This window comes from Lissotriton vulgaris, chromosome 1_1, assembly GCF_964263255.1.
Source record: "Lissotriton vulgaris chromosome 1_1, aLisVul1.2, whole genome shotgun sequence".
Taxonomy (NCBI): domain Eukaryota; kingdom Metazoa; phylum Chordata; class Amphibia; order Caudata; family Salamandridae; genus Lissotriton; species Lissotriton vulgaris.
This window is the reverse complement of record NC_141685.1, coordinates 2,046,770,907-2,046,785,228: the sequence shown is the minus strand read 5'-3', so window position 1 is coordinate 2,046,785,228 and position 14,322 is coordinate 2,046,770,907. Positions and strand designations below refer to the sequence as shown.

The following is a 14,322-nucleotide window of genomic DNA, read 5'->3' as shown; positions in this document are numbered from 1 at the left end:
CTGCTACCCTGCTGCCCCGCTACTCTGCTTCCCTACTGTCTTAGTGAGAAGAACTGGCCCTGCTTCTTGAACCCAAGACCAACACATTGACTCCAAGGGCTAGTTGGCTGGCCTCCTGCTCAGCCCATCTGTGGATCCAGCAGAGCTGACGCCTTTCCTCTGCTGTGAGGTACGATTCCGAGCAGAACTAGCACTTTGCCTTTTCTGTGAGGGTTCTTCCTGCACAAAGACTCTGCATTGACCTTGCAGCCTGCACTGGATCCACCTCTATGAGCAGATTCACCATCCCAGGTCCTCGCATTGTTGTATACAAATTTAGGACCCTAGTGTAATTTTCCTGATTCATGTCCATAAATCACCCTATCCTGATAAAAGCATAGAAATCATAACCATATTTAGACTTAGCCCATGCAGTCCAAATAGGGCATGGCTACTTCCACTAGTTCTGAAAATCCACAACGATTTCTTGGAAAAACACGCCTTCAGCAGTCAGGGACTTCCCCTTGCTTGAATATTGATTTATCCAAGAACTCATGGAGTTTTCAAAGAACTAAGTCTTTGATGACATTATTATGTCCAACCTTACGTCAAACTAGGCACCTTCAAGGTATAAATATGCCCACACTTGCCCAGGCAAACACACGGTGGTTTGGAGCAGTTCGACTATCTACTTGCCCGACGCGCCTTGCTACAGCAAGTGCCGAAGGAAGCTGACCCTCCAGAATACGCAATGAGAGAGACGCTGTCTTTTCTCTTGCCAAGAAATCCAGCTCAAGTGTTTCCAAGCTACCCTTGTGGGTTGTTGGGAAATCGAGTCCTAAGAGAGAGACACCAGACCTCCTTCATTCTAAAGCTGATTAGACCCTTAGAGAATTCTTGGATTAGATTCTTGGCAGAAAAATACGTAAACTAAGCTACAGCTTACTTACTTCTTCCCTTGTACTAAACCTAGGTTAGGTACACCGGGGTAGGCGTATTTTAGAAGCACCAGTTGAGTATTGTTGGTCTTTATTTATTAATGTATGTATTCTATGTTTTTATGGCTTAGAAACCATATCATGCTTTTACAGTATTATTTTATAATACTCTTCGTACTGTACGCATTGTACTTTGCAACCAGTATTACGATTGTAGCAGTTCATTTCCTCTGCATGAAAAAGAAGACTGTCCAATAAATAACTTTTTATTGAAAACACCCGTCTCTCTATTTCTCTGCACCTCTGGTGAAACGAAGCATGCACAATTGAGTGAGTGAAATAACTATCTATTGTTTCCGCGACTGTAGAGATACATTTCTTATTCTTGGGAAACAAAGTTGTCATCTTTATGTGGTCGTCAGAAACGAATCCCTTCTTGTTCATTCGAGAAAGTTTCTAGTGACCTCTGAGCTAGCTGGCACTCACAATTAAGTCTAGTATATTCGATAGAGACCTAGTAGACTTCAGTCCTACGTCAAATCTATAGGATATACAATTCTAATGCGCAGAGCCTATTGGGAATATAGGAACTACACTACAGCATTGCAAATCTCTTGACTGCAGCTTTGAGTGTGACGCAGGTTCTCGCATTGCAATACCGCCGCTCTTTGGAACAGACCCATCATCTGGAATGCTGATGCATCCTCGATGACTAAACAGGAGGGTGCATCAAAGCTCTGCAGCACCTCGGAACTGATGCATCACTCCGGCTGCACAATGCATCCTCGGCGCGGTATCTTTTGTATAGTGGGCCCAACTGGTTCTTGGTAGTTGGCCTGTGCTCCAACCGGTCATCCTGAACTTGTGACTTTGTCCTAGTCTGTCATGACCAGATATCCACAATTGGCACTTTGTGCTTTTTGGCACCATAATGACTGAAATCGTCAAATCCGTATATCTTTTGTTCTGCAGATTGAATTTTTGTTGTTTGGGCTTCTCTTATTTATTTAAAATGACTCTGTGTTTCTATCCTGGTATTTTCAATCCTTATTGTGTGGTGTTGTCACTTAATTACTGTTTGAAGTGTTGCAAAAATACTTTACACATTGACTATAAGTTAAGCCTCACTGCCCTGTGCCAATCTATCAGAGTGTGGAGCAAGGGTTATTTGGGGCTTGCTTGTGTCTCACCCATACACAATTTGGGCTTCCAACTTGTGTAGGGTTTCACTCCCCCTCAACCAGTAACCCAATTTCTTACAAGTGTTTTCCTTAATCCTCCTGCATCTCTGCCCCCTCTCACACCTCAGATTCTTTTACTCTCTGTCTCCCTATCCCGCACACATTAGTTGCCTCCGCAGGGCTCCTTGTCCCACTGCTTGTTTTCATTTTATTCATGTATGTATTTATTTATTTGAATTAGGATCTGACAGCTGTAAAGTGATGCAGCCATACCCAGTCTTTTCACACCCATGCACTTTCATTGTTTGCTTTTATTTAATCATTATAAAAAGGCCATTGACCTTGTTGGAATGGTAAACTTCAAATTACAAATTGGCTGCTGGTACCTAATAAATCATGTGCACGTATACGTTATAGCACCTGCGCACACATTCATATGAATAGGAGGCCATCTTCGTTTTTCTTAATACAAAAATTATTCCAAGAAGGATGCTTATGTGTCCAAATGTCTGCGGAAATAAGCTTGCCAAAGCCACTATCTCAGCTTTTTACTATTTAGGCCAATTGGCTTTGCCAACGTTTTTTTTCTATTTTCCTGTATTTCATTCTCGGGATGCATGTTTGGATTGGAGACTGAATGTGAATGGTGCAGTGATTATGTGATGCATTTGAGAAGATTTTATGAGATATATGTGAGAGTTTTGTTTTATTCATTACTGAGTGATTTCACATTCTTTTGGATGCAATATGTTAATGGCAGTGGCATATTTTGTGATATATCATGGATTCTCTTGATAGAACGCATCTGCAAATATATTTGAGAGTCAACTTTCAAATTCAGCACCAATGCATGATAGATATAAGGGATTCAAAGTCTCCACCATATCCCAGTTTGTAAGTTCTAGTTGGAACGTTGACATGGTTCACTCCTAAACCCATCGTGTTTAGTAGGATCTTGCAGACACTTAGGGCCCGATGTAGGTAAACGCGATTTTCCGATTTCAAAATACCCAGGCGGGCCGAATCGGTATTGTGAAATCGGAAAACGAGATGTAGGGAAAAAAAACCGAATGAATACCGATTCGGTCGGCATCGGTAATGAGATTCGGTACGTTCCGATTCTGCTCGGTCCGAATCGGAAAGTACCGAATCGGCCAACAACGATTCGGAAATCACCGAATCGGCTACCACCGAATCGGATATTCCCGATTCGGCGAATACCGATTCGGTAAAAGCCGATTCGGTAAAATCCGATTCGGCAATCATAGATTCGTAGGCATGAAAACAGACCCATGGCGAAAAAGCCCATAGGAATGCATTGAATGAACCGATTCGGCTTTTACCGAATCGGATAATACCGAATCGGATTTTACCGATTCGGATATTACCGAATCGGTAAAAGCCGATTCGGCAATAGGCGATTCAGCCAATGAGGTGGCTCCCCCTCCCCCACCCAAACAGGGAGTGGCAACCCTGGCAGGTGCAGCTAATTAAGAAGTTTCTGGAAAGCCTGCCTGAGCCCAACACACACAGTTAGCAGCAGTGGGAGAAGGAGGTTGCCAACTGAACAGGAGAAAATGGCAGATCAGTCAGGAAGCCAGAAGTCCTCCCAGAAGAGGAAGCCCAAGTTCACCACCACCGAACTTCAGGTGCTGGTTGAGGAGGTGGTGAGGGTGCACCGCCAGCTGTTTGGCAAGCTGTCCCTCAACGTGCCAGACAGCACCAAGAGGAGAATCTGGGCCGACATCGCCCAGAAGGTGAATGCTGCGGGTGTCACCCCCAGGTCCATAGAGGAACTGAAAAAAAGGTTTTACGACATCCGCAGCCTCACGAAGAGGAAGCTGGCTGACATACAAAGGCAGGCTGGACTCACTGGAGGAGGCAACAACCCGGCGCCACCCCTCACCGAGCTGGAGGAAATTGTCTCCAGCACCATTGAGAGGGAGAGTGTCGTAGGAATCGGGACCCTGGACAGCTCTGCGAGAGCCACAGCTACAGGTAAGAAGCATGCGCATCATGACACACCCTACCAGACACCTCCCCATTAGACACAATGCATAGGCAAACACCAGCACTGTACTGTCACCAACATACAAGAGACAAGCATCATGGTACATGTAGTCAGCAGAAGTTAGCCAAATATGTCAGTGCAGAATCACAAGACAGGAAACAGTGTGACACGGTGTAAGGAGATGCAAGGACATGTGGAATGCCATAATTGTACTGACTGTAATACATCGGCACTCAGTTTACAAATGCTTCTTTGTACCTAGGGGCCCCATCAGGCGGAACAACTGTGCCAGCAGAGGGAGCAGCAACGTCAAACACTGCAGTCGCAGGGCCGAGCACCAGCCAGGCTGGCCAGGAGGAGGAGGAGGATGAGGAAGGAGACACCCCAGGGCTAGGAATGGAGGGAGTCCTGGTCATTGACTTCCAAGCAGTGCACTCCCCAGTACTGCCCAGCACACCCCCCTTGCAATTCTCACCAGAAAACTCCCCTACAAGGCAGACCATTCCGCCTACACCAGCTCCTGCCACAACCGTGGCCTTGCCACCTGTCCAACCTGTCCTGGGAGCAGGGGCTCAGGGACCGGCCAGCTCCACACCCCCACCAGTGGCACCCCAGCCCACTCAGCAGGCCGGAAGCAGCAGTGCCCGACGCCGTGCCACCACCACCACTGCTGCACCAGCACGGGAGGGCAGTGTGTTCCTGGGCCTGGAGGGACAGATGGTTAAAATCCAGCGCCAACAGGCCAGATCCACCATGGCCTACCAACGCCAGCTCCTGCAGCACAACATGCAGATGGGGGAGTTGGTGAAGGGATTCCAGGCTGTTGTGGAAACCAACAAGGAGGTGGCAGCAGGGTTAGGCAGGCTGACCACTGCCATCACCCACTCATCTGCCAGACAGGAGGAGCATGAGGTGGCGCGCAGGAGGGATGCCCGTGTGCTGAACCGGGCCATGGCCCGCCTTGCAGCGGCGACCGCACAACTGTGCCATCGCAGCTCCAACCAAGAATCTGTGCTCAGTCAGCATACGGCTGAGCTCACTAGGGGGATGGCCAGGATCACCACGGCCATGGAGGCCATGATAATATCAAACACCGCCTCCAATCCTGCCCTGGACCTGGCTGATGCTGGAGACAGCAGCAGCCGCAGCAGCCCGGCCAGCGCTGCATCAGAGCCACGGAGGAGCACCAAGCGATCCGCTGATGCTGCTGGGCATTCGGAGGGGGCCGAGGGACACCCCAGTGGGTCTGGCAAGCGGGCCAAAAAATAGCCTGGCAAGGGGGGATGAGCAAACCAGAACCCTGGACTTTATTTGATTTTACATACTCCATTTTTTGATGCACATCAGTGCTGTAACTGTGGTGCATCACTATTAAAATTTGTTTTTTGCAAGCAACATTTAGCTGTCTTTGCATCTGTACTCAGTCAGAAATAGTTCTCAGTGATCTCCTCACGTCTGTATCTGCCATCACTTGGCGTACACACCCCAGCTGGCTGTGTCAGTGGCACAGCTTCGTCGTCGTCATAGTCCTCGTAGTCAGACAACTCCACCTCAGTGCCCTTCTTGACCGCAAGGTTGTGTAACATTGCACATACAGCTATGATCTTGCAGCAGGTGATGGGGGTATACTGCCTTGCACCTCCACTCTTGTGCAGGCATCTGAATCTACTTTTCCAGATGCCAAAGGTCCGTTCAACAACATTCCTTGTGCGTATGTGGGCCCGGTTATACCTCCTTTGGCTGGGTGTGGAGGGGTTGAGGTAGGGGGTGAGTATGAATGAGCGGAGGGCATATGCACTGTCGCCTGGAAGAGAAAGGGGTCACATTAGACACATGCATACATGTATTCCACCTACCTACTATGTGTTATGGGGGTCTGATGATGTGTCTCACCTAGGAGGTATCCTTCTCCAAATTCGCCAGCCATCAGCCGTGCATATATGCCGCTCTGTTGGAATATATAGGAGTCATGGGTACTCCCTGGAAATTTTGCTACCAGGTCTGTGATGGTGCACTTGGCATTGCAGATCACCTGCACGTTGATGGTGTATGTAGATTTCCGATTGCGGTATATGTATTCGGTGTCCGCTGGTGGGCAAATGGGAATGTGTGTGCCATCTATGCAACCGATGATTTGGGGAAATTGTGCCATCTGGTAGAAGTCAGCTTTAGTTTGTAGCAGTTCTGCGTGGGTTGCAGGGAAAGAGATGTATTGGTCCATCCTGTCTATCATGGCGTCAAGGAATATGTGGAAGAACCTTGACAGGCTGCTCTGGCTCACCCCTCCTGCTGCTGCTACTCCACTTTGATAGCTGCCAGACGCAAGCAGGTGTAGGCTGCATAGCACCTGGACGTGCGCAGGGATGGCGTGTGCCCTTGGGGTGTGGTGGTCCAAGAATGGCTTAAGGTCCCTGATGAGCTCAAGTATGGTGTCAGAGTCCAGCCTGTATCTCTGTAGGATCTCAGCCTCAGTGAGCATGAACAGGGTTACCCTCTGTCTGTAGACCTGTTCATTTCTTAGCCATTCCCTCTGTCCTTCCTGCTGTAGCCGTAGCCGCCTCGCAATGACATAGAAAGCTGCCATCCTGCAAGTTGCAATGCATTTTGGGACTGTTTATATGGGTTGGAGTTGGTTACCACCTGATTGCAATCCATGGTAAATACCGAGTGAATTCTACCGATTTTGAGCCGATTTCGGTGTTTCTGTGCCTCCCTACATCTCCCCAACTGTCGGAATCGGGGAATTTCCCGATCGGAGATTCATACGAATCGGCATGTTTTCCGATTCGGATCATGTCCGATTCGGTATTTGTACCGAATCGGTAATTGGACCGAATCGGTGATTTTCCGATTCGGTGTCACTAACGAATCGGTAATTGGACCGATTCGGTGATTTTCCGATTCGGTGTCACTAACGAATCGGTAATTGGACCGATTCGGTCTTTGCATCCGATTCGGTGTTTTTCCGATTCGTTACATATCCGATTTTCGGTATGTACGTATCGGATTCTTTCCCATTCGGTACTCATTCCGATTCGGTTTTCTATCCGATTCTTTCTGTTTTTGGTTCCCTACATCTCGATGGCTGTTTACCGATCGGTAAGGGCCAAAAATCGGTATTTTCGGCCGTTACCGATCGGTAACGCCCTACCTACATCGGGCCCTTAAAGAGAAGACATTTGCATGCCAGCCAGCATAATCAAACTGCCACGAGTCCTACTTTCCATGTGTTATACTGCTTAGAATCTTCAACAGATCTCCATATTTGATGTTCCCAGAATGTACCAACTGAACTTTTCAGAGATTGGGAAAACACAAACGACGAAGTGTGCTTCTAATTAAGATTTTTTTTTAGGTGGGGGGGGAGGAGGGGGGTGAGGGGGGAGAATGGGACAAATATGTTTTAAGGGAAATATGAGACGTGCTCTTTTTGACTGTTTGCATTAGCAGCCCGCTCCTTCCGACCGACAGGATTAGACGTAATAAAAATACCTTGCAATAAATCTGTTACCACCCCTTGTGGTTTTTTTGCTGTGGCAATTTTACTGCTACATTCTGAATTTACAGATCTGAATTAGAGATAAAGCGCAGAATCAGTTTTATGGTATCCAAAATCTATATGTTTTCTTTCGATTCGTCCTCCTTTCACAAATTGCTGCAGGTTGACTCATGGTGGACTTGAACTTGGAATAATTAGTGTGCAGAAAAATGTGTGCTGTGAAATAACAGCAAACTTGATATGTAGATTCAGCCGCAAATACTGGTCAAACCCATGTCAGATCTTCCCGCGCCTCTGAATGAATGTCGTAGCATTTCTTGCCATATCCAAAAGGTAGCCCAGTCCTAATGAACTAGTAAAATATTTACTCTTCCTTATTTTGGCCCCAATATACAAATCTTTTTTCATGAGTGCGTGCCACAGACTTCTGTCGGTTCAAGAGTAAATAAGATGTCATTTGAGGGTAAATCATACATACTCACTGGGAGGACACACGTTTCCTTTTCCAGCTGCCTCTATCTTGAACTTACCTAAAAGTAATTTGGGGAAGTTTGACGTTTCAATGTTGTGATAGTAGACAATGGAAGTTGTGGCTGCTACAAAACCCATAATTGCTGGCATAAAGAGATGGAGATGGCGAGACTTCATATAACTAAGAAAAGAAATGAGAAACAAGTGAATTACAAATATGAATGTCTTCTAGGCTTTCACTAACACTTTGATGTATGTTTTTTTCAGCTTGCCTCCTAAATTGCACACATTCTGGTAAAACACTAGTTGCAGAAAAATTATAGACCAAGGAATGGAACTGAACAATAAATATGCAAAATAATACAGAATCATTCTAGACATCCTCTAAAAAAGCCTACCCCTCAACAATTGTAATCTCCTTCATCCACCATAATATTTAAAAGCAAACATTAGTAATTTCCAAAAGCAATAAAATATAATAAACTAGAGAAAAATAGTGAAATTATGAATTGTTGTTAGACCTGTGGATTGTCTTCACCCAAAACATTTGCCTTACTCCTCCCTTTTTGCTGATCTCGTTTTTGTTAGCCTTAGGACTCTTTACCCATTTTAACCAGTGCTAAAGTGTGTGTGCTCACTCCCTTAAACAAGGTAACATTGGCTTACACCCAATCAGTGGAGGCTCGCAGAGGGAGTGATGCAGGGCGGCGGGGCGGGGGAGGTGGCATGGTTTGGGATAGTGGAGTAGGACATACGATGGCAAAGAGTAAAGTAAGAAAATAAATAAATACAACTATTTCCCTTGCACTCGCTGCATCGCTGCAGGTCATATGTGCTTCTGCTTTGTTAAAGGGGAAAAAGGCATCATTATCCATTGTTGTGTTTAATGAAGACTCAGATGCAAGGCTTAACCTCAACTGTCAGATGCTTATATCAAGGCAGGTAAACTTCGAAGTGTAAGACTGTAAATAATTGCGGCTGTTACATGCCAATGAAGGTCACATGCCAGAAACTCTTGCATGAGACCACAATCTGCTTTTCTCTGATAGAATAAAAATAAATCTGGCATTAGGTCTGTGGTTGTCCATCTTTCTCAAACAATGTAGAGATTCAAAGCCGCTGAGGCAAACCTCTTCAGGGGCACATCATGTGTCAACATGTCCTGTGATCTGCTAGATTCAATCTTGTGACATCACGCGTTCTAGCTGAAAGTGAAATGCTGCCACTGATGATGTCTTATGGAGATCGTCCCGTGTGGCTTTGGAATGCAAATTGAAGAGCAAGTGTACAGAGCCTGGAGAAGGTGCTTGACAAAGCAGGGATCCGCCAGGTTGCAGCGCAGAATTTTGATCAATTCAACTGCTGAAGTTCGAACATTATCTGGATAAGATCACATGCCACAATGCAAGTAGACACTGCAAGAAGTACAGAAGCCATGAAAAGAGGGTTTCTATGTGTGTGAAGAAATTGTAGGGGTTTGATAATGCCCCTCGTCCTGTTATGTCCACTTTCCAGAAGGTTAACATTTAACTCGTGAGGCCATAGCCCACTATGTTATTCAACAGTAGCAGCACAATTTGAGTGCAATTGTGAAAACAAACCATCACACCTTCTTGTAAAAGACAGATAAATGTGTTACCAGTGACATGGATCAGGTGCAAGAACAGAACAGCGATAAGTCTATGGGAGAGGTGGAGGACGGGGCATAGAATGGGAGAGGAACACGGGAGACACACAGACCATGAAGGAGTTAGAGTGAGAACGTTTTGGGAGATACATAGGCTGAATCAGCATCAGATAGTTTGACAGCAACGTCTGGTGTATTATAAGGTTCCCTTTCATTTGTCCCGGTTCCAACCCAGCTCGCTTCTTCCTGCATATATGTTTTGTTGTCATTTCCCTTCCTGTCAAGGGCTTTGGGTAGTACTTGCTCTTACTGTGTTACCTCTCTCCCCTTTTTGTCCTGCAGTGTGCCATGCTGTTTCTGCTGTGTTTCGTGGTTGTATGCCGGTCACCCATGAGCTAGTCAGAGTCTGTACTTCCAGGGAAGCATCTAAAACTCAAAGAAGTGAATGAGGGTATGCTAATTTGAGGCAGTGATTCACTAAAGATCTAATGGAGTGGCTGGTAGAGGTGTCCAATCCTGCCTTTTGACCAAACCTTCAGACCACGTGACAAACCTTCTCAGATGTCAATAGGATTCTTGTCCAGATCTATGCTTTTTTCTGTAATCCTCCTCCTTTCATTCTGGACGTGGGTTCATATTCACACTTCCAGGGTATATTAGTGAGGAAGTCTGAAACTGAAGTTACAGCGCAAGTTCCTGAAACCAGGCTCTAGAGTGATCCTTTGTGAGGCTAGAAAGCAGAGATGTCTTTGTTTGATGGTGTCCTTTATATGCACATAATGGTCGTAAGCCTGTACTTTAAGTTAGAGTCCAGCACGTAAAAGTCTTGTGTTTCGATTAATGTTTTTATTGTCGGTGGAATCTAAATTGTAATAAAGGTTGCTGTAGATACGTATTAAACTTTTCAAGTGTATGCCCCACCAATGTAAAAAAGCCTGTATGTAGACCTTGGCTTCACGACCCTCCAAACAGATGGATTCTTTTAAATATGAAAATACGAGAATAATTCAGATTCACACAAACTCATTGTGACATTTCTTTGTTAGTGGTTAACAGTTCCTCATAGGAAATCCATGTGCAACTTACATGACTTTTGATGTACATGAATAAGCCTCGACCCCTGCTGGACATGGCTCTAAGACACACAGGGCCATATTACCAAGATGTGCGTTAAAAAACGCACATCGCACATTTCCCTATCGCTGGCTATCGCCGGATATTATCGCCGTGTTAGCGCGTCATTATCAATGCGCAACACGTAGCCAATATTATAGCTGGCGATAGGGAACATTACCGCGTGAAAACAAGCGTTGTTGTCACGCGCTAATGTGTGCCTTGATAATATGAGGGGGTGGATTCAGCTTTATGATCCACACCCCCATGTTATCAATGCCTAACACCTGATTAGAGCAGGCGTTGGGAGACCTGCAATAAACGAGTTTAATGCAGGTCTCCTTCTCCCAACGCCTGCCTTGGTAATAGGGTGTTACCACCTCCAACCACATTAATATGCGGTTGAACGTGGGAACGCCCACTTTGCATGTCATTAGCGATGTTTCTCGCTGACATGCAAAGTGGGCTTGAGGCAGGCGTTAGCATGCCCTTGTTAATAGGGCGGTAGAAGTTCCACCGCTTTCTCTGCACAATTAGCCGAAAAAGCTGCGATACTTCACCTTGGTAATATGGGCCACAATTTCCCCGCTGCTCCCTATGTTTTATCCCTGCAAATGGACAGATTTGTTACAGGAGTAGAAGGCAGAGCATGAAGGATCTTTGGATCCGGTCTTACTGTGTGAATATGTCTCTGACTGTGTCCTCATATGTTGCTCATCTTCTCTAATTTGAGAAAGCATTCTTATGTGGAAAGAAACCATGTAATTTCCTTGTGTCATTGTTGTTGCCGTTTATGTTACATTGTTTCTGTTTATTGCAGAGGAACGTGTAGTAGTTCCAATTGACCAGATTCTTCCAATGTGCAGATAAACATTGGTGCATTGCTGTTGTGGACTTTTGCTGGTGAGATGTACAAATCATTGGCAGCTGACATTGAGGTTGCACAAGTTGCTACATAGAAATGTGTTGCCAAAAACAAATGTAACTGTTGACTCATGTCTCGTGTGTTTTGCAATGCATCCATATTAACACAATGTGCTTTTGTGGTGCTTCACATGGTGTGCCAAGGGTGACAGGTGTAGGTAAATATGGTGACTTACCCATCTGAAGCGATTCCCTCTGCTATTTCGCAAACGTGAACAAACAAAAGGACAAAGGTAAGAATCCATCGTAGGTTGTGCCCGGGGAAATGCAGCCAGGTGTTGTGATGAATCTGAACTTTCGAGCTTTGGCTTCCCCATCCTGACAAGAAAAGAACAATCACAAACATGCATCAGTGTTACATTTGTGAAACAAATAAGTGTCAACGCCCTCGTCAGAGGGCCACTGCAACTAGAACCACCCACTCCCACTGCCAGTGCTGCAAATGACAGCAGCTACAAACTACTAACAATCACACTCACTGTTCACGCCCACTGTTTTGCGGCACAGAATGCAGCCTGTTTGACACATATGTACAGTGGGCACTCTAACAAAGGACACCCCATTGATAGGGCTTATATTTTATTATTGATTCTTCAGCCACAAGACTCATTTCAATGTAATTCCCACTTTATAGATGTACAGCAAAAATCTAATTTCTTCAGATTTTAAAAGGCTGCAATGACTGCATGCTGTGTGACCAATAGATGTTGTTGTAATACCCCTTCAAACTAAGGAGTATCTTTTACTAGTTGAGGTGCAATGACAGATGCACCACAGCTCTGTGGGCCCAAGCACTGGGATAGGCTTATTTTCCAATGTCAGCATTGTGCTTCATGAGGTGTTCTGTTTGTGGGAAAGGGAAAAATAAATCCTGCCTCTCCACATAAGGTCCCAGATCTAACTGCATTGTCCTTGCATAATGCAAACCAATGCAAGACATTGCAAGTGCTTAAGTGGGATTTAGAAGGTCACACAAATCTATATTTGCGTTTTCTTGTGTCACTTTTCACTTACAAACTAACATAACTAGCACCTTGCCCTAACTTGCATTACCCTGCACCAGGGAAGTGTTATATGGGTGTTCCCAAACATTCACTCATTTTTTGATGCAAATCCTGATTTACTAATACCATTAAACCTGGGTTTGCGCCAAAATGTTGCGCTGAACCGGCCTTGAGGTAATGAGGAGAAATATCTTTATTTTTCCGTGATACTTCCTCTTTGCATGTGTGCCACATTCTGCGTCCATCTTTATAATTGCCAGTCCCAAAAATGCATACCAGTGGGCCCCTCCTGCAACCAATGGCTCGAATTAAGCTCTGAATTTAACATAGTTTAAGTGCCATTTTATGAATAAGTGGCTGCAGCCAACTGCCAACATTAAAAGTGTGCAGTATGTTAAAACCCACTGTCCACTAACCCTAGAAGTATATAGTTAGCGAAGTAACATAAACATCATCAATCACAGCAGATAGTTATTAAATATGCTGTTCATGTTATAGGCTGCAAAGTTGACTTTTATGACATGTTAACATCTCTGGCTTTAAATTGACCAGTCTGTGCTGGTAATATTAATTTCTAAGTTGTGGCAGAGGCCCCCGGTTCCCAAAGGTAATTGTTTCCCTTCACCACACCTTCTCCGAGAATCCCCCACACATTGAAGGGCCCAGGTCACAAACATCTTCTATTCACATCTGCCTGGACTTGGGACTCGAAGCACTTGACTCACATACAAAAAAGAACAGTTAACGATATGGAGTGTCAGCAGATGTGCTCCTGAGAGAATGGCGCTTTCTTTGATCATCTGGGGTTGGAGCAGACTTGCATTGGGAGAGGTCTAGACAGAGATGGTGAAAATTCTCAGTAGGGATTAGGTGTACTGTGATAGATTTCAGCGGTACACTAAACTCCCAGATATCTTAGCTGGGGCAGGAAATGAGTCACAATGGGATAAACCCTAAATGTGTTCAGAGGGTCTTGGTTATGTTATGTTATGTCACTGAAAATCAGGAGCAGCTTGGGCCAAGCTAGGGACGACACTAGTTGAAGAGCCATGTCTTCCTTTTCATGTGAAATTCCAGAGCTGTGGAGGAAGCTGTGATATTTATGGGTCGGCTGTTCTACATTATAAAAGAAAGGTAGGAGAAGCCACCAGATCTGGTTCTGTGTATGTGGAGGATGTATGCAAGTAGGAGTCTGACTGAGCATAGGTGTTGGGTACAAATGAGAATCTTAAGGCGATTGTTGAGGTAGGTGGGCCAATGTATTGCCATTCTTTGTATGTGTCATTGAGGAGTTTGAAAAGTGATTGCAGTGTATGGATGGGAGTTAGTGGTGTTTTTTGAGGAATGGAGTGAAGTGAGTGTGAGCGTAAGTTGGAGTGTGAGTTTGGCAGCTGAATTCTGTATGGCCTGGAGTCTCCTGGTCATTTGGGCATGGATTCCTAGATGTGCAGTGCATTGCTGTAGTCCACCATGCCAGTGATGAGGGCCTGGTTGACTGTTCAGTCACTGTGGAAGAGAAGACACTTAAAAATCTTCTTGAGCATTCTGGGTTTGTGGAAACTAGGAGGCGCAGAC

The 14,322-nt window shown here is 45.3% G+C and overlaps 1 protein-coding gene across 4 annotated transcripts in view; it reads right to left on the bottom strand.

Moving 5' to 3' along the window:
• The window catches only part of ABCC9 (ATP binding cassette subfamily C member 9), a 915,119-nt gene extending 903,048 nt beyond the window's left edge, over positions 1-12,071 (bottom strand). For 3 of the 4 annotated variants that reach the window (XM_086920444.1, XM_086920437.1, XM_086920451.1), the window contains exons 1-2: positions 11,920-12,056; positions 8,139-8,260 (exon numbers count right to left, since the gene is read on the bottom strand). In XM_086920444.1, coding sequence (XP_086776570.1) covers positions 8,139-8,256 — 118 coding nt within the window. In that variant the 5' untranslated portion in view covers positions 8,257-8,260; positions 11,920-12,056. Of the gene's footprint in view, positions 1-8,138; positions 8,261-11,919 lie in introns of all 4 variants that reach the window. The other variant, XM_086920457.1, reaches the window with a different exon arrangement.
• Positions 12,072-14,322: the final 2,251 nt, after the last annotated feature.